The sequence below is a fragment of the Halichoerus grypus genome, chromosome 7, assembly GCF_964656455.1.
Source record: "Halichoerus grypus chromosome 7, mHalGry1.hap1.1, whole genome shotgun sequence".
Lineage (NCBI taxonomy): Eukaryota > Metazoa > Chordata > Mammalia > Carnivora > Phocidae > Halichoerus > Halichoerus grypus.
In genome coordinates, this window is record NC_135718.1 from 150,906,081 (window position 1) to 150,923,787 (window position 17,707).

The following is a 17,707-nucleotide window of genomic DNA, read 5'->3' on the forward strand; positions in this document are numbered from 1 at the left end:
TAAGCATCATGAGCCATATATGAAACTTCTACTACATATCATGCACTTACACTTGTTTCATATAATCCCACATTGCAAGCCCTATAGGAGTTTTAGAAATAAGAAAACAGAGGCTCACAGAACCCAAGTCTTTGGCAAAGGTCACTCTGTTAGTAAGGGCTTTTGACTCCAGGCCTGCTTGTCTCCAAAACTATGTCCTTTCCTCCATGATACACTTGGAAAGAGGGGGATCCACCCATCTCAAGCTTTGAGCTCCCATCTTCCTCATCCTCTGTGGTGGATGATGGGTGGTAGAGTGGGCATTGCTTTTCTTTTCCTAGCTTCGGTCACATACTGAAGTTTCTCTTTGCCTCAATTTCAACATTTGTAGAATGGACATAAGTACCCCAGACCAGCTTGCCTCATGGGAGTCATGTGAGGCATGTAAAGTATGGGGCTCTCATACATATGAAATCAAATTTTTTCACTTGTTAATCTGTCTTTTTGTCAATCTAATTATTTTATTTTATTTTTTTAAAGATTTTATTTATTTATTTGACACAGAGAGAAAGACAGCGAGAGAGGGAACACAAGCAGGGGGAGTGGGAGAGGGAGAAGCAGGCTTCCCGTGAAGCAGGGAGCCCGATGCGGGGCTCGATCCCAGGACCCTCGGATCATTACCTGAGCCGAAGGCAGATGCTTAACAACTGAGCCACCCAGGCACCCTGTCAATCTAATTATTATACCAGCCAAAGAACCTAGAAAGGAAGAAGGGACAATTTCTCCTCCCCTACACCAGCCACCTCTCTTTTAAGGGCTGATTCTTCATTTTTTATGTAATGAAAAACTTTACTTTACTTTGCATGAAAGCAACCAGCTCCTTGCAAGAGGTTGTGAGATGTGGATAGCAGTGGGAGAAGGGTGTCTTAGAAAACTCACCCATTTTTGGGACGTTCACCTTACTCAGGAAATCTCCACCCTCCTAACCAATTGTGCCCTGTTTCCATGTTGCCCCTTCTAATGCTTTGTAAAACTTGGTCTTGCCCGAAACCCTTTGAGAAGACTATTCCACTGCTTCTGAGTCACTGCACTCCCCCAATCCATGGGTTACTTTCTTTTGAATAAAGGACTTCAAACAAAACTGTTTTAGCTTTGTCATTTGACAGTTTACACCCCTCAGATCTGGGGCATCAGATCCCTTCCCAATATCTTCATTCAAGATGTGTCCAGAAACATATCAAAAGCAACCATCCTCCAGCCCATGTTTTTCATTTCATTAAAAAGGTAAACTCTAAAAAGGGAGGCAGGCATTATGTCTATTTTATTTGCCAGACTGACCTGGCAGAGATCCTCAATAAATATTAGTTGAATGAATCCTGCGACTTTAAATATTTACACATGATCACCCCTAATTCCAAGTCTTTTATAATAGATTCTAAATGTGTCTTCAGGTTCAGTTCTCCATTGAAATGGGCTTCTGAACAGGCCCTATGGCCCTGGCTTCTCACTTGCAGCACAGAGTGTAAATGAAGCTGAGGCCATGGTTCTTGTCTTCAGGTCAGGCACACTTTGGAGTATCCATCCAGCCAAACCCAGTCTTCTGCCTGGCTTCTCTGTCCTTATGCCCTTTGGCTCCCAAGTCCTATGGCTCCACACCTGACTCTGGTTATTGGGAATTTGTGGTCAGATCTGCTGCTAATGCTCACAGAAGTCATTCATGAGGAACCAATTTCATGAGAGCAGAGAGCACACCTGAGCAAAATCAGTGTAAGCTCAGCACAGTGCCAGGCACATAGGTAATGAGCTGGTTAATGAATCCATTTCTGGCTGCTACATCTGCTTTTTCTGGAAATATCTGCCGTTCCTATGTTCTCACTCTTTTGGCCACCAGACTCTCCGTCTAGTCTTGATCTCCAAACTCTGGAATGGGAGTTGTCATTCATATGATGGACAGTACATTTACATTTCAATAGAGATACGTCTAAGCCTCTTGCTTGGGGCTGGCTGATAAATTCACAATAATATTTCCAGGAAGGGATAGTTACACATTTGGGGTTTGAGGAGATTTCTCAGGAGAGGATGGAATTAGGAACTCAAATCTGAAGGAGCATAGAAGATAGTTATTCTGGAAGGAAGTCAGTGTTCTTTATTCTTCCTCAATATTTCTGGTCAATTCAGTGATTTTTTAAAAATTTTCTTTGAGACGAGGCAGAAGGGATGCACTGCTGTTTAGATGACATTCTCATAGGGAAATAACCTTGGTGTGTCTGATGATGTGGGTGGAGAGTGGGGTTTCTCCATCTGTTAGGCAGATACAAAGATGCAGATTGTTGGAGGTGGGAAGGTGCTGGATCCCACCAGGAGACCCCACCATCCCAGACACCCTTCCTTGCCAAGGTCACCCAACCCAAACCTCTCGCTATAGAGAAACTATTACTAAAGGTTAAACCACATATACTTTGCTGAATGCTTAATGAACTGAACTTTACTTCCAATAATCCTATTACTTTCCTACTACTATGCAAACTGTTTTGCTCATTCTCATCTTTTCTGACCTGGCTGGGAGGGGAGATAAGAAGGTCGCACTGCTTCTGCCAGGTGTGAAACATGAAGGAATAAGCTTTAAAGCTTAGCACGTTAGTAGTTTGACTGGGGAGAGGGTGCAAACCATATGTAACATAGCTAGACCAAAGAAAAGTAACAGAAATCTCTCCTGCCTCCAGCTTACTGGTGGCTCAGAAGCAAGCTGGAGTTGTCTCCCCAGCAATCCCTCCCCTCTGAGGCACAGCCCAAGCCATGGACTTTTCTCCATCCAAATCCTCAGGATCCTACTGATTTTCTTGATCATCCCTACCTAGAACCTCTCTCCCTCTCTATTTGTTCCATATTACTCCATTCAACTCCTAAAACATAATTCTCATTTATTCCATATATTCTTGTGTAACCCTAAGCAAAGGGAATGGGGATGTACTGGGAAAATTTTTAATATCAGAGAATACAAGAACACTGGGGCCCAAGACATTTTCAGCTAAGCTTGAACCAGGAAAAAGAATGAGACAAGTAAGGTGAATCTCAGCTCTAAAGCTTCTTACCTTTTGAGGTATTTGCACAGAGGAATAAAGTGTATTTACTGGATTTTCCTCTGGAATAATGTTCTGTTAAAAAGAGAAAAAAAATCATAGGGTCACCTAGACAAGCCCAAAGAGACACCCAGAATCCAGAAGGGAAAACAGAGGTAGGAGGAAGGGCAAGAAGGAAGAGAGGTTCTGGACCAGGAATGGGGAAGAGGGAGGAGCTCTTGTTGGTGAGTGCAAGAAGCAATTGCCTGATTTTTAAACTGTGTTGTGTTTAAATAAATTTAAAAATGTGTAAGATATAGAAGTCCCATGAGCTAGGAGCAGCCTAAGGTGATTGAAGGATAATTTGAAGTAATGTTGCTAATGTTGCAAGTAAACTTTTCTATTAGCTTAAAGGGCCGTTGGAGCAAATATATGAGGATGACCGATGGGTCAAAACAATAAAACTACAATGACAGCAATAGCAAAAACAACTTCCAGGCTGGAGAAAAGTATCCTGGGTCAGTGAAGTTTCTTCCTGAACACCCAGGACAGTCCTGTGGTCTCCTGGGAGTGTGTCTTGAGCAGAGAAGAAGGAGGATGGTGATAAAGCAATCGGTTTTGACATAAGCCAGGCTGTGTGGAGCCCAGAGCAGTCTCTTCTGTGAAGCAGAAAGGAGCTCTCAGGACACTAACAGCTTCAAAAGAAAGTGTAACGTCTCCTCTCAGGAAAGTTGTAGGTAAACACAGGAAGATGCAACCTGAAACACCAAGGGCTGCACTGAAGCTGGCATTCTGAGGCCCCAAAGTGCTTTTATTTCTTCACTAAATGGGCCAATGGGGAAAAGTGCTCTATGGCCTCTAAGGAACTAGCCCAGGTGGGACTACAGTGATTCCTGGCGGCCTTTCAAAGTTGTCTATCTAGGTCATGTCTCCAAATTGTCTTATTATTTCAGTTTCTTTAAACTTTATTCTTATCATCTTCTTTTCAAAGAGTTTCCTTTGAATTGACAATGTGTTTGTTTACCTCAGCTTGGTGACCCACGCCTAGAAAGCCTTGAGTGTGGGCCTAGAGCCTTCTGAAAGTGTGGGCCCCTGAGCCTTCTGATGGAAAAGGCATCTCTATAGCCAGTGTTCTGACACCGTAACTCAAACATCAGGCCAAAGTCACACTTCCCTACCTGCTGTGCTTTGCAAAAGGAATTTGGCCTGTTGAGTGGCCCTTGTGAGCTGTGAAGGGAAGAGAGGATTCCACAGGTCACAGAGTGAGCATTACTGGCCGGGTCAGAACCAGGGGCTCAGAACAAGAGGTCACTGACTCCTGCATGAGAAAGTATTCATAAGGACTTAAGGAGACACAGGTGTGTTGAGTTTCAAGGGCTATACATCCTCATATTCCATGTTGCCCAAGTCCACAGAGAAATCTCAACTAAAGTAAGGAGGGCCTTAGAGAGGAAGATCAGGTCCCAGAAAAGATGGGAAAGGACTCACATTAACGTAGGTGATTGTGTCATACACTGGAGTCTCTCCAGAAGAGGGGTAGGAGTTAAGAACTTCCTGATGAGTATCTTTTCCCTTCTTCTCTTCAATGGGCTCTGAAACCAAGGTGGGAGAGAATCAGAGCTGACCCTCTTTGATTCACCACCCCCACCAGCCTACCCCCTGGAAGACCCACTTAGCGTGACCATGCTGGTTTCCCTACAACTGATCACCATGCTGGTTTCTGGGACATGGGACTTTCCGTGCTACACCCAGGGAAATCCCATAATGAACTGTTTACCCTGGTTTCTTCACTTCCCAATTTGTGGACCAAGGCAGCCAAAGGGGAAGCAGAGAAAGTCAGAGACACTTTCAGAGTGCTTTCAAGAGGGAGGAAAGATCTTAACACCTACAATTTATACACAACTGATGCTTAGGTCCCTCCCCAACACTCCACATGGACAGTATCGGGGAAGCTGAGAAGAAAAAATCAGTAGGAGGGTTTAGGGATGCAGAGCATGGGGTTTGGCATGGAGAGACAGAGGTAGCCTTCTCCAGGAAGAGTGTGTCTAGACTGAGGTGGGGAGTAAAGAGAGGTCTCTGGAGTTGATCCAATGAGGAGGACTGGGTATGGTTTGGGGTCTCTAACCAGGGATAGGGATTGGAAGGGCTGACTGGAGTGTGTTGGTGTATGGGACCTCAGAGTTGGAAGCCATCGCCTCCCAGGTCTGAGGAACAGAGTCAGCAGTATAAGGCTTGTGTCAGTAGGAGGACCACACCAGTAAGTCCCTCTTGGGGGAAAGAGAGGGGTGAGCACTGGAGAGGGAACTAGGAGGACTTTGGACTTAGAAGATAAGTTATGGACTCAAGCACTCTCTTACTCCAGAATTAAGGAGTGCAAGATGATTGTGTTCTCCTTGAGTACACAGAATATGGCCTCTTCATTTCTGTATCCTTAGTGCCTAGTACCAATTCCAGCACACAGTTCAACATATGTTTGTTGAAGAAATGAGGGAGCAAATGCATGAATGAGGCTGAAGGCAAAACTAGTGCATGCTCTACCTTTTTTTCTTTCTCTTCGCATAATTAGAATAACTGGCACCAGGGCAAAGACACTGAACAGGAAGAGCACCCCCAGGACATACAGGACCATGGAGGATTCTGAGTCATCAGCAGCACCTTTAATGAGAGAATGGGTAGAGGCACAGGGAAGGGAGAAGAGTCAGCTAGGGAAAATGACCCAACTTGTGGAGCAATTGCCACCTTCCTCCCAGTCTGGTGACTTCCCAGGGGCCTCCAGTCTTCATGGGCTGTTCCCATGGGGACCAGGAGCTGAAGAAGGTATAGGTCCTGAGACAGAGGCTCCTGGAGAGAGAGGAGAGACCGTTACCTTCACAGAGCTTCCAGGCAAAGATGGGGTTTGAAGAATTGCTGCTGATGGGGTTCCTGGCCACACAGATGAAGGTCATGCCCTTTTTTCCCAGCCTCCAGGATATAGAGAGAATGGGGCCATTATGGGACTCATTGGCTGTCTGCCCCAGGGACTCCCAACTGTAGGTCACATCCTCTCCTCCCTGGTCCATGAAGCATGTCAAATTAGTCACACAGGTGCCATTCTCATTGTTCTGCAGACCCATGATAACTTTGGGCTTTGACAGGTGCTCTGCAAAAGAGAAACGGACAACCAAGGGTGGAAACTATGCCTTTTCTGAATTATTCTTGTAAAGCTTGGACCTGATTCTCTGGGGTGCTACAGAGTGGAGAGGAAGAAGCAATTCATAGCAGAATTCTCATTCTTATCTGGGAAAGAGAACTGTCTAGGTCGGCTTTCCTAGTTATATAGAAACAACAGTAACAATAGAAATAATAATAATAATTCAACAAGAATGCAGCTGCCATTTTCGAAGCAAAGCTATATGGCCAGCCTTGTGCTAGATGCATTTTAGATGTGAGCTAATTTTATCTTTTTTAGAGGCTCCCTATTCCTCTGTCTTCAGGCTTCCTTGAAGAGACTTTCACTTTACTCTCCAGGAGAGAATAGTATGGGAATACTATTTCTGGCCCTCCTCTCTTTCTCGTGCTCATTGTTCTCCCTGAGAGGATGAGCAATCGGTTCATTGATGAGATGGAAAGAGTCTGACATCCAACATCATTTCTTTATTACCTCTCTCTATTTTGAGCTGTTAAGATTGCTGTCTAAATGTGGTTTGCCCTTCTTTCCCACCCCCAGCTAGTTTGACTGCATACCCTCTGTTCCTTTCAACTATGTCTATATGGAGGACACACCTGGATCAAGGTACATGGCCTAACTCTTAAGGGCAAACCTGGAGGCCCATCTCTGGTTGTCCCTGATGCTACAGCTCAGTGAGTAAGGCAGCTATTCTTGTAATTGGTTGAGTAATTGTTTTGTAAGTTCATCTTCCCTGAATGGGCTCCAAGGTCTAGACTTTGGGGGAAAATATTTCTCCTATCTAGCTTCACCAGAAAAAATAAAGCTGATATTTTTATCTTCCTTTTGATTCTTGTGTGGATTTTTCAATTGGTTGGAATCTGTAGGGAAAGAGGTATAATTGATGTTTATACACAATAATCTTTCTAAGATAGGTATCACCTTCCTCCCCATTACAGATATGGAAATGAAATTTCACGGAGCTTAAGTAACCTGGCTAAGGCCATGCAGTTAGTAGGTAGAGAAGCCAGCATTTGACTTGTGTGATCACTGCTTCCCCTATCACCCGTCCTCTACACTACACTGCCTCTTGCAGAATCTTTGAGTAGGAAGGGGCCTGAGGGGTGAGCTACATTTACTTCATCCATGCAGGAGTTCCCTCTTCCACATTCTTGCCAAATGTTTATCCAACCTTTGCTTGAACATCTCCAATATCAGAGAGTTTACCACTTTATGAAGGCAGTCATCCACCTTTGGAACTAATTCTGCTCACCATAGACACGCAGCCCATACCGCTGGATGAAGGGGTCTTTGAGGGAAGAACTGTATATCACCACGCGGTAATCACCCGAGTCACTCTTATCCAGTTTGCTGAGCTTCAGGGAATAGTTTCCATGTAGGAAGTCCAGCCTTTCCTTGTTATGACTCTGGGTCACTATGACATTGGCTTGTTTGTCTGGTGTTTTTGGCTGTATGGTGATGAGAGGGGTTGTGTTGAAGATCCAGACAAGGCTATCAATCTGAATTCCTGGGAGCTTCAGAGGGAAAGTCACAGACCCACCAAGGTCACCAACCAGTTTTTTCAGAGCTCCAGAGGTTGCTGGCCCTGCAGATACAGAGAACCATAAAATAAACCTAAGTCCCTGCCCTTGCCACCAATTACTCACCTGTTTTGGGTCCTGGGAAGGTCCCAAGAAACCCTCTGGGGCCAACCCAACCAGCCCCTGGGAAGCCCTTTGAAACCTCACTCACACAAAGGCATTGAGGTCAGAATGCTTTGCCTGAAAGGAGGGACTGCAGGTGAACCCACCCCTTCCCAGAGACCTCAGGCTGGAAAGACCATTCTCTGAGGTAGGTCATGAGGCCCAGCTCCATCTTGGACAAGTTCCCGTTAGGGGACAAGTGGGGAGGTTACTGTCCAATCCTCCCTTTGGACTCCCAGATTGCTCCTGGAGAGCTGACTTTGATGCAGATGCAGAAGCAGCAGCTTGCCTGGCATAGGGGCAGTGGTTCTCAAGCAGAGATCGGGACACTGGGAAGGGAGCTCTAAGTTCTTAATGATAACAATAGCTGGGAAGCTGCGGGTGTTTCATCTTCTGTTTTATGATAGTTCTGTTTTATGATAGATTAGAGTGCGAAATCATCCCCGAGTGAGGTTCTCATTCACTTTAATTTCAGTGTCCTTCCTTGAGTGGAAAGGCCAAAGAGCACTGGACGCCCTACAGTATGCCTAGACTGACTCATGATGCTCACCCCCAACTACTAGGAGTTGTAGTAGGGGTTCACTTCCCCAAGAAGTTTTTGTTTCACCACAATCTTAGTTCACCTCAAAAAGTATGACTTATAAACAACCGCCACTGGTTATGTGGTTCCAGGTGGAAAACAGCTGTGGCTGTGGAAAAAGCTTCCAGAAGTGGCCCACGGAGCATTTCCAGTAAACAAGTGTGGGGAATGAGTCTTCTACCTGTTAAGATCTGAGGGACAGACTCGAGATAGCACAGAGCAGAAAGGAAATTTAGAAGTACACAGTCAGTAAGAGGCAGAGCCCCCATCAGTACCCACGGGATCAAGGCCCCATCCATCGTCGCTTACAAATGAGAAAAACAAACAACAGAGATTGAGAGAAAGTATTCAAGGGATCACAAATAGTGGCAAAACTAAAACCAGAACCCAAGTCTTCTTAAAGGTGTTCTCCATGCAAGTACAAAACCCAGTTATTTTCCCTTCTACCTCTTAACATAATGCATCATGCTGAAATGTCTAAGAGAAGTTTTATTAATTCCATCATGGAAAGCACAAAAAAGAAGAAACAAGGAAAATCTTTTTAAGTCATTTCTACACCCAATGTAGGGCTCAAACTCACAACCCTGAGATCAAGAATCACACACTCCCCTGACAGAGCCAGCCAGGTGCCCCAGGAAAATCTTTTTAAAATCTAACAAAGCAACAAGCTATAGGCTCCTGACAGTTGTATTATAATGAGGCAGCTGCTGGGCTGCACTATGACTTATGTAGGCTGTATTCACTTTTGCCTTAGTTGGTCCTTCATCCGTAAAAAAATATTAAAAATTATATTTTATGACTGCATTGGTATAAAAATGAATGTAATGCCAGCTGCATTCATTATTACATATTAATTATTATTATTATATTTATTTTTCTTCTGATTCTGAAAGAAATTCAAACTATTGTGGGCCCTGGACATTGTGCCTAATTGGCTCTGTGCGATTGACCAAGCATCCAGGTTCTACTTCATGTCAAAGCTTGATCTGTTACCATATTTTTTTTTGATTGAAATATAGTTGACATACAATAATTATATTAGTTTTAGGTGTACAACATAGTAATTCAACAATTCTATACATTATGCAGTGTTCACCATGATAAGTGTAGCCACCATACTAAGTTATTACAACGTTATTGACTCTATTCCCTGTGCTGTACTTTTCATCTCTGTGACTTATTTATCTTATAGCTGGAGGTTTGTACCTCTTCATCTTCTTCACCTATTTCACTCATCCCCTCACCCCTTCTTCCGTCTGGCAACCACCAGTTTGTTTTCTGTATTTATGAGTCTGTTTCTCTTTTTGTTTCTTTGTTTTAGACTCCACATATGAGTAAAATCATATGGTATTTGTCTTTCTCTGCCTGACTTATTTCACTTAGCATAATACCCCCTGGGTCCATCCATGTTGTTGGAAATGACAAGATTTCATTCCTTGTGATGGCTGAGTAATATTCCATTGTGTATATATACCACATCTTCTTTATCCCTTCACCTATTGAGAGACACGTGGGCTGCTTCCATATATTGGCTATTATAAATGATGCTGCAATAAACACAGGGGTGCATATATCTTTTTGAATTACTGTCTTTATTTTCTTTGGGTAAATACCCAGTGGCAGAAATACTGGATCATAGGGTATTTCTATTTTTAACTTTTTGAGAAAACTGTGTATTGTTTTCTACAGTGGCTACACCAATTTACATTCCCACCAACAGCGTGCTAGGATTGCCTTTTCTCTGTACCCTTGCCAACACTTGTTATAGTCTTTTTGATACTAACCATTCTGACTGGTATGAGCTGGTATCTCATTGTGGTTGATTTGCATTTCCCTGATAATGAGTGATGTTGAGCATCTTTTCATGTGTTTGTTGGTCATCTGTATGTCTTCTTCGGAAAAGTGTCTATTCTGGTTCTCTGTCCATTTTTAATTGGATTATTTGGGTTTTTTGGTGTTGAGTCTTATAATCATATTTTCTACCACCCTGGCACTGATGTAACTCATTCCCCTTCTAGCAAGAGACAAATTCCTGTACTGGCCTATCCAGATATCTAAAATTGCTTCACTAGAGATTTATATCTATAGTCCCTGTTAAAACTCAACTACTCCGGGGCACCTGGGTGGCTCAGTTGTTAAGCGTCTGCCTTTGGCTCAGGTCATGATCCCAGAGTCCTGGGATTGAGCCCTGCATCGGGCTCCCTGCTCCGCAGGAAGCCTCCTTCTCCTTCTCCCACTCCCCCTGCTTATGTTCCCTCTCTCGCTGAGTCTCTCTCTGTCAAATAAGTGAATAAAATCTTTAAAAAAACCCCAAAACTCAACTACTCCAGAAATAGTTCCCGATATAGTTACTATGCATTAGGGTTGATTCTGTGCCAACATTTATTGTAGAGATTATGCCTAATACCTAAAGCAATCCTGAAAACTAGGAATTTTGATCCTTTTACACAGGGATCAGCAACCTATACAGTCCACGGGCCAAATGTGGCCTGCTGCCTATTTTGGTAAATCAAATTTTATTTGGACACAGCCAGCCATGTTCTTTTTTTTTTTTTTAATTTTATTTATTTATTTATTTTAGAAAGAGCGAGAGAGCTGGGATAGGGAGGAACAGAGGGGGAGGGAGAGGGACAAGCAGACTCTGTGCTGAGTGCAGAGCCTGTTGAGGGGCTCTATCCCATAACCCTGAGATCATGACCCGAGCTGAAACCAAGAATAGGATGCCCAACTAACTGAGCCAGCCAGGTGCCCCAGGACACAGCCATGTTCTTTCATTTACATATTATCTATTGCTGCTTTTCCACTACAAAGGCTGAGTTGAGTAGTTGCAACAGAGATTATATTGCCTGCAAAGACTAAAACATTTACTATTTGACCCTTTACAGCAAAAGTTTGTTAAGTCCTGATTGATGAGAAAACTGAGATTCAAAAAAACCTAAATAACTTGTCCAAAGGCACAAAGCTAGTAAGTGATGATTTGAGGATTTAACTCAATGTCACTCTCTCTCCGGAGGCTGCGGTCTTTCCACTATGGCTCAGTTTGAAGGCCCTGGAGCCTTGTGCCCGCTCCAGCCCTCTCCCTCCCTCCCTTTCAGCAGTGAGGGCTCAGGTGTCAATTTTGAAGCCCTTGTGTCTCACAGAATCCAATTTCCCCTTCATGTCCTTTGGTGACCTTTCTTTCTTTCTCTCTCTTCCTTCCTTCCTTCCTTCCTTCCTTTCTTTCTTTCTTTCTTCTTTCTTTTTTAAAGATTTTATTTATTTATTTGATATATATAGAGAGAGCACAAGTAGGCAGAGAGGCAGACAGAGGGGCAGGCAGAAGGAGAGGAATAAGCAGGCTCCCCGCTGAGCAGAGAGCCCGACGTGGGGCTCGATCCCAGGACCCTGGGATCATGACCTGAGCCGAAGGCAGATGCTTCACCGACTGAGCCACCCAGGAACCCGGAGGTGACCTCCTTTTAAGCACAAGTGCTCTACCAGTGCTCCAGAGAAAGGGAATCCTGATGTTATAAAATGTTGACCTAGTTCCTTGATTACAGTTTTGGGATTCTTTTTTTAATTCAAAGATTTTTATCTATTTATTTGAAAGAGAGAGTGCACATGCATGAGCAGGGGAAGGGGCAGAGGGAGAAGCAATCTTCCGGCTGAGCAGGGAGCCAGATGCAGGGCTCAATCCCAGGACTCTGCAATCAAAACCCAAGCCAAAGGTAGCCGCTTAACTGACTGAGCCACCTGGGCGCCCCTACATTTTGGGATCTTACTAACTTTTTTTTTGCTAAATTTGTCTCCAAAAGTACTGGCTTCTCCCCCTGGGTAAATGCCTTTTTGGGGGGCTGATTCCTGTTTTCGAACATTTCTGCCTCCTCACCCCCATCAGTCAGTGCATTTATACTTTGGATCCCTCAAGTCTTTATTAAATCATTCTGTTAAGTAATCTGATTTTTCAAAAAGCTGCTCCCCTGCATCCCTAAATACTAAAGCAGGATGGTTTCCGGTTGCTCTGTCTTTGATAATTTCAACGGTGTCAAAATAGTCCCAGTACATGCTACAAAGTCAGTGTCAGTTTGAATTTTTGACTGATCATCTAATGTTTGCATCCTTTTACTTCAACAATAAGGTGAATATTTTGCAGTCAAATAAAGATTGGTTATCACTTGGCTCCAAATAGGTGCAACCCTGGATTTTCACACAAGGTTTGGGGGAGATGTTTAAACTGGGGAGCTGGCAAACTGCAAGGATATTACTTTAGTACTATAGCATGTGTGCACACATTTAGACATGGGTAATCATTCTTTTCACTTCTTCAGACATGTTGTGCTATATTCTTTGTGTGAATGCCAAGACAGGTGAATTTTGTGTGAGAATATTAAAAAATGTCTCCAAATTCATTGCTTCTTGTTAGGATGAAATTGGAAGATGACACAGTGCAAATTGTCAACACAAGCCTAGAGGGAGTATATTGTTTCTATCTTAATTATATCTATAGGATGAATAGAGGGGTCATGAAAGAAGAAAGTAGCTCCATGCCATTCCCCAAGTGTGAGTTCAGACGATAAGGGGAGGGGTTAATGAGTGCTAGCCAGTTTTGTTTCCTCTTCTGTGGAAAGAGTTTCCCATAGTTGACTGTGAAAAGGGATCCAGAAACAAGAGACTTCTCTCAGCTATCCAAGGCTGACCTGAAGTTCCGCATTCTGTGATGGCTTTTCCACCTGCAGCAGTCTTACCAAGTTTTATCTTGCCTATGTAGGTCATGTTTTCTTAATTCAGTCATTCTTTCCGCTAGCAAGAATTTATTTAGTTCCATATTTGTGCCACGCACTGTCTAGGAGCTGAGGATATAACTAGGGAAGGATACAATCCTGACCCTTGTACTCATGGAGTGAGGAGATAGCCATTAAATAAGTGGCTGTATGGGTTATGAAAGGGGATGTAGTAGGCACTTGGGGAACCTACAATACAGAGATTGAACGTCATCTGTAAAATTGAAAGACTCTAGAGAATGAGTGGCTACTAACACCCACCTACAAAGCCTAGGAGGATTGGACCTCATGAAATTCATCTACCCTCCCACCTAGATCAGTGTAGTGAATGTCCTAACTTGCCTTTTCTGCATCCACTTCATCCTTTCCTCATTTTATAGCAGCCAAGTGTGTCAGGTAAGACTGACAGGAACCCAGCTCAAGTGGTAGCCTTCCTCTGGCATGGTAATTAGTTCAGCAGTATCACATGACCTGGGCTGACTTATCTGAGAAACCCCGGGGTTTTGCTGAAGGGCAAGATGACCATATGATGCTGTGGGAAGATATGAAGCTGGGGACCACTTGCTATCACCAGACAAGCAGCCAGGTCTCCTCCCTCACCTGACCCCCAGTTTCCTTTGTACCTCACATTTTTGTTTGTGCTTTATCCTTCTCTCTGCCCATCCAAATCATATTCAAGACCTATAAAACCTAGTTCAAAGCCCTTCCCTGAACAAGTCTCCACCTCTTTCACCACACCTACCCCCCGAAATTCCACCACAAATATCACTTCTTTTTCCATTTTAAATTCCCCAGAAGGAGTTATTCTCCTGGATGATGATTGGACATACTATTTGTAGACCAATAATTGGTCTGCAGGCATTAGGTTCCAGATTACCTGGTGGTAGGCTCTGGGGTTGCACCCAGGGAGGGGCGGGGATGGCCTCTCCTGCCAGGCAGCATGGAACAGTGTAAAGAGGTAGTGCTCTGGCCTAACTGGGAGTCAGAAGACCTGGGTTCATTCTGGTTCCTCTGTAATAAGCAACAAACACTTGGTATCACTCCTTAGCTCATAAACTGGTTTAAAGGGCATCATGTTTTTATCCTCAAAGTAACTCCATTAGATAGAGGTTAATTAAGCTCCATTTTATGGATGAGGACACTGGGGCTCCAAGATGCTGAATGATTTCCCCAAATTGGGAAGTGGCAGATGTGGGATGAGAAGCTGGTTGGTTCTTTTGTGTCGGAGGCTTGCATTCTTTCTACTACTGCCTTGCTATTTACCACTTTGAGTTATAATGTTGAGTTGAATGAGAGTCTCAACTCTCAAAGAGAAAAATAACCTTTCTTTGCCAGGACTTGGGGTGGATGAAAGGTGAATATGGATTTGACAGCATTTTGAGAAGTACAGAGCCTTCCACCACACAGTAGGAGGTGGGAGGGAAGGGCGAGGAGCAGTGTTATGAAACAGGCCTTGAGAAGGCTTCTCATTTTTAATTCTCATTTCCTCAAGGATGGCTAGAAGTGAGAAATAGATTTCCCAAAACTTCTCTGGATGGCCTCTCAGCAGGATAAGCTTTTCAGAGGTGGTCTGGAACCTAATGCCTATAGACCATTCACCGGCTAATTCACAGCACAACACTATGTCCAGTCACCATGCATGGTGAGATCTCCTGCACCAAGCATTCCCTGCCAACCTGCCTTTGGAGGTGGAGGGAGCAGGAGCAGGAGACCCTCTGTCTTCTGTCCTGGCTGAGACTCAGATATTTTGGAATCAAAAGAGTCAACCCTAAGATGCCCTTCATAACAGGAAGGTAAACAGCTCCTCCCCTTTGCCACCTCCTTTTCCTCTGGGTTATCACCTCCTCCCTTTCACCTGCTCCCCCCACAAGACTCAAGAGTTGAGTGGAGGGAAGGAGCTAGATTAAGAGGAAGGGACATCATCAGTACAGCCAGAATTAAGGGATGGTACCAAGGAGGAAGACTTCAAGGTAGGGGAGGATGTAAAGCTCACCTCCTGCTTGCCGGCATGGTCCCCAAGCATCTGTCCCTGGATGCAGTGCCTCCATGAGAATGTACCAGCATATCGTGGCATCCTCTTCATGGAAACCAGAGCATCTTAGAGCTGGGAGAGGTCTTAGGGACTACTTAGTCCCATCCCACTTCACAATGAGGAGACTGATGCTCCAAGGGTCATGGTGACATGCTCTAAGTCAGTGAAGCCAGAACTCCTAAGGCAGGGCTTCCCAAGCTATGCCCCCAACACCCCTGAGATCTGTAGCACTGCCTCAGTGTGTTTCTGAAGAGCTTAAGAGGGAGTAGGGGGAGATGAGTGAGGGGCAGAGCAGTAGGGAACTTGAATGTGAATGTGGCGGTTTAGGGCTGGAGTATTGGCAAAGGCGTGTGGCATACTGGGAGGTTTGCAAACCTCTGTTCCATGTGTATCAGTCTTGGCACTGATTTAAAATTCTCTTTCTGTGGTACATTAGTTAAGGGGAAGTTGGGTAAGGAGCAGTAGTTTCCAAAATTGGTTTTTTCTTTCTTAAGCAGGAGTTTGCTTTTATGAAACGAAATCTTATGCAGAATCAAACATGTAAATTACTGTATAGCGTCAAAGCCTCCCTGATGGAAGAGGAGTCCCTAAGCCTCCGCCCCATCACCCCTTCCCATCTCTCACCCCCTATACTTTCTTTTTTTTTTTTTAAAGATTTTATTTATTTATTTGACAGAGAGAGAATGAGAGAGAGAGCACATGAGAGGGGGGAGGGTCAGAGGGAGAAGCAGACTCCCTGCCGAGCAGGGAGCTCGATGCGGGACTCAATCCAGGGACTCCAGGATCATGACCTGAGCCGAAGGCAGTTGCTTAACCAACTGAGCCACCCAGGCGCCCCCCCACCCCATATTTTCTTTAAGCTCTTCAGAAACACAATAGAGACACAATAAAGAAAAGATAAAGGACAATTTTGGACTCCTTTCAGGCATGGGCAATGTACCACACAGGCTGTCCACAGCCTCCTGGAGCAGGGCACACACATGTACCCTGCTGCCCACAGTTCAGGTTTCAGATGGACACCTGGGGTTTTGAAAAGCTCTGCTGTGTGCTCCCCCACTTCACCTTCAAGTTCCACTTCTGATCACTATTTCTATTCAGGGGGTGGTTTTTAAAGTGAAAACCTATTCTAGGACCACCTGCTTAGAACCAGGTGCTTCCTAAATATGCAACATTCTAGTGAACTCGAGGAGAGCAACAGTCTGCTGAACACTTAGTGAGGCCAGGTGGTGGGGAGGAAAGGATTGGGAGTACTGATTGACTATGGGGTCTTGGGCAGGTCACTTCAGGCAGGCTGGGGCACATATAAACATACCAGCCAAGTCCTCAGAGGGAGACTTCATGGTGGTACCCCATGAGTTTGATGACCAGAGAGATATTTCTAACTTATGGGGCTCCAGATCCTTTCTGAGAGCCCTGAGGATAGTAAAATCTTCAAAGACCAGAATCCTTGTGACAGGAACAGAAACGTCCTCAGTCCTTCATGGTATTAGACATAAAGTATACCTACAGTGTGAGCTGGTTTTCTAAGTAGAGACTGATTGAATTGTTCAGTTAAGAGAGAAAATTCAAATGTTTCCTTCTACTAATATTGTTGTCATGCATAATCATTTAAAATATTTTTCTAAATATTTTCTAATACACTTCTAAATATATACTTATAAATATGTTTAAGTAGAAATATTTAAAATGTATATTTATAAATAAATAAATATACACCTGTCTGATCTCATTTTGATTTTAAAGTTGCCCTCAAAGGGAAGGAGGGCTAAGTCCCGGGGAAGATAACATTCTTTATTTAATTCATGACAGAATCTGGATTAGAACACAGGTCATTCTACTACCCAACACCCCTTCTTTCAGCCCTTCCTTCCCTGGGACAGTCAGAAGGGGAGGCTGTCCCCAGATTCATTCTTTCTCCTCTCTTTCTAGTTTCTTCCTGTCCTCTGAATTAGAAACCACAGATTACAAAAATATATTAAATGAAGTAGCAGAGCTTCCTGAGTTGGGCCAGAGTCCCAGAGTGGACCCAGAAGCCTAGAGGTATACCTCAGGATGGAGAAGGCAGTCAGAAGAACAGGAGAATATGGGCTCACCTGTGAGATGGCAGAGGAGAAGGATGAGGATGAAGCATGCTGGGGGACCAAGCATGTTGTTCTCTGGATGTCAGTCACTAAAATGAACTACTTCCCTCTCCGGTGCTCACATCTCTTCCCCAGCTAGCATTTGTAAAAGTAGGAGGGGTCATGAAATGAAAAGTGAGAATGAACTGTCTATAATTTCTTCCAATGTTTATCTCACTTGTTAATTGTAGGTAGTCAATAAAGGATGGAAAAAATGAATTGAATCCCAAAGGTGATGAAGCCCCCCATTTTACAGATAAGGAAACATTGGCTCAGAGATGCTAGGAATTGATCAAGGCCATAAGGTCAGTCTTTTCTGCTACATTATA

At 44.0% G+C, this 17,707-nt stretch overlaps 1 protein-coding gene across 2 annotated transcripts; it reads right to left on the reverse strand.

The window, feature by feature from the left end:
• Positions 1–480: 480 nt before the first annotated feature.
• On the reverse strand, positions 481–17,450 carry SLAMF7 (SLAM family member 7). Of its 2 annotated transcripts, XM_036084725.2 has the most exons (7): positions 17,352–17,450; positions 7,457–7,789; positions 5,905–6,177; positions 5,577–5,693; positions 4,527–4,630; positions 3,072–3,134; positions 481–2,280 (listed from the first exon to the last, which is right to left on the reverse strand). In XM_036084725.2, exons 1-7 carry the CDS (start codon positions 17,404–17,406, stop codon positions 2,209–2,211), a joined length of 1,017 nt encoding a protein of 338 aa, XP_035940618.1. In that variant the 5' UTR covers positions 17,407–17,450; the 3' UTR covers positions 481–2,208. The 2 variants fall into 2 exon arrangements, with proteins under 2 accessions (XP_035940618.1, XP_035940619.1); XM_036084726.2 differs by lacking the exon at positions 5,577–5,693.
• Between the last annotated feature and the right edge of the window lie 257 nt (positions 17,451–17,707).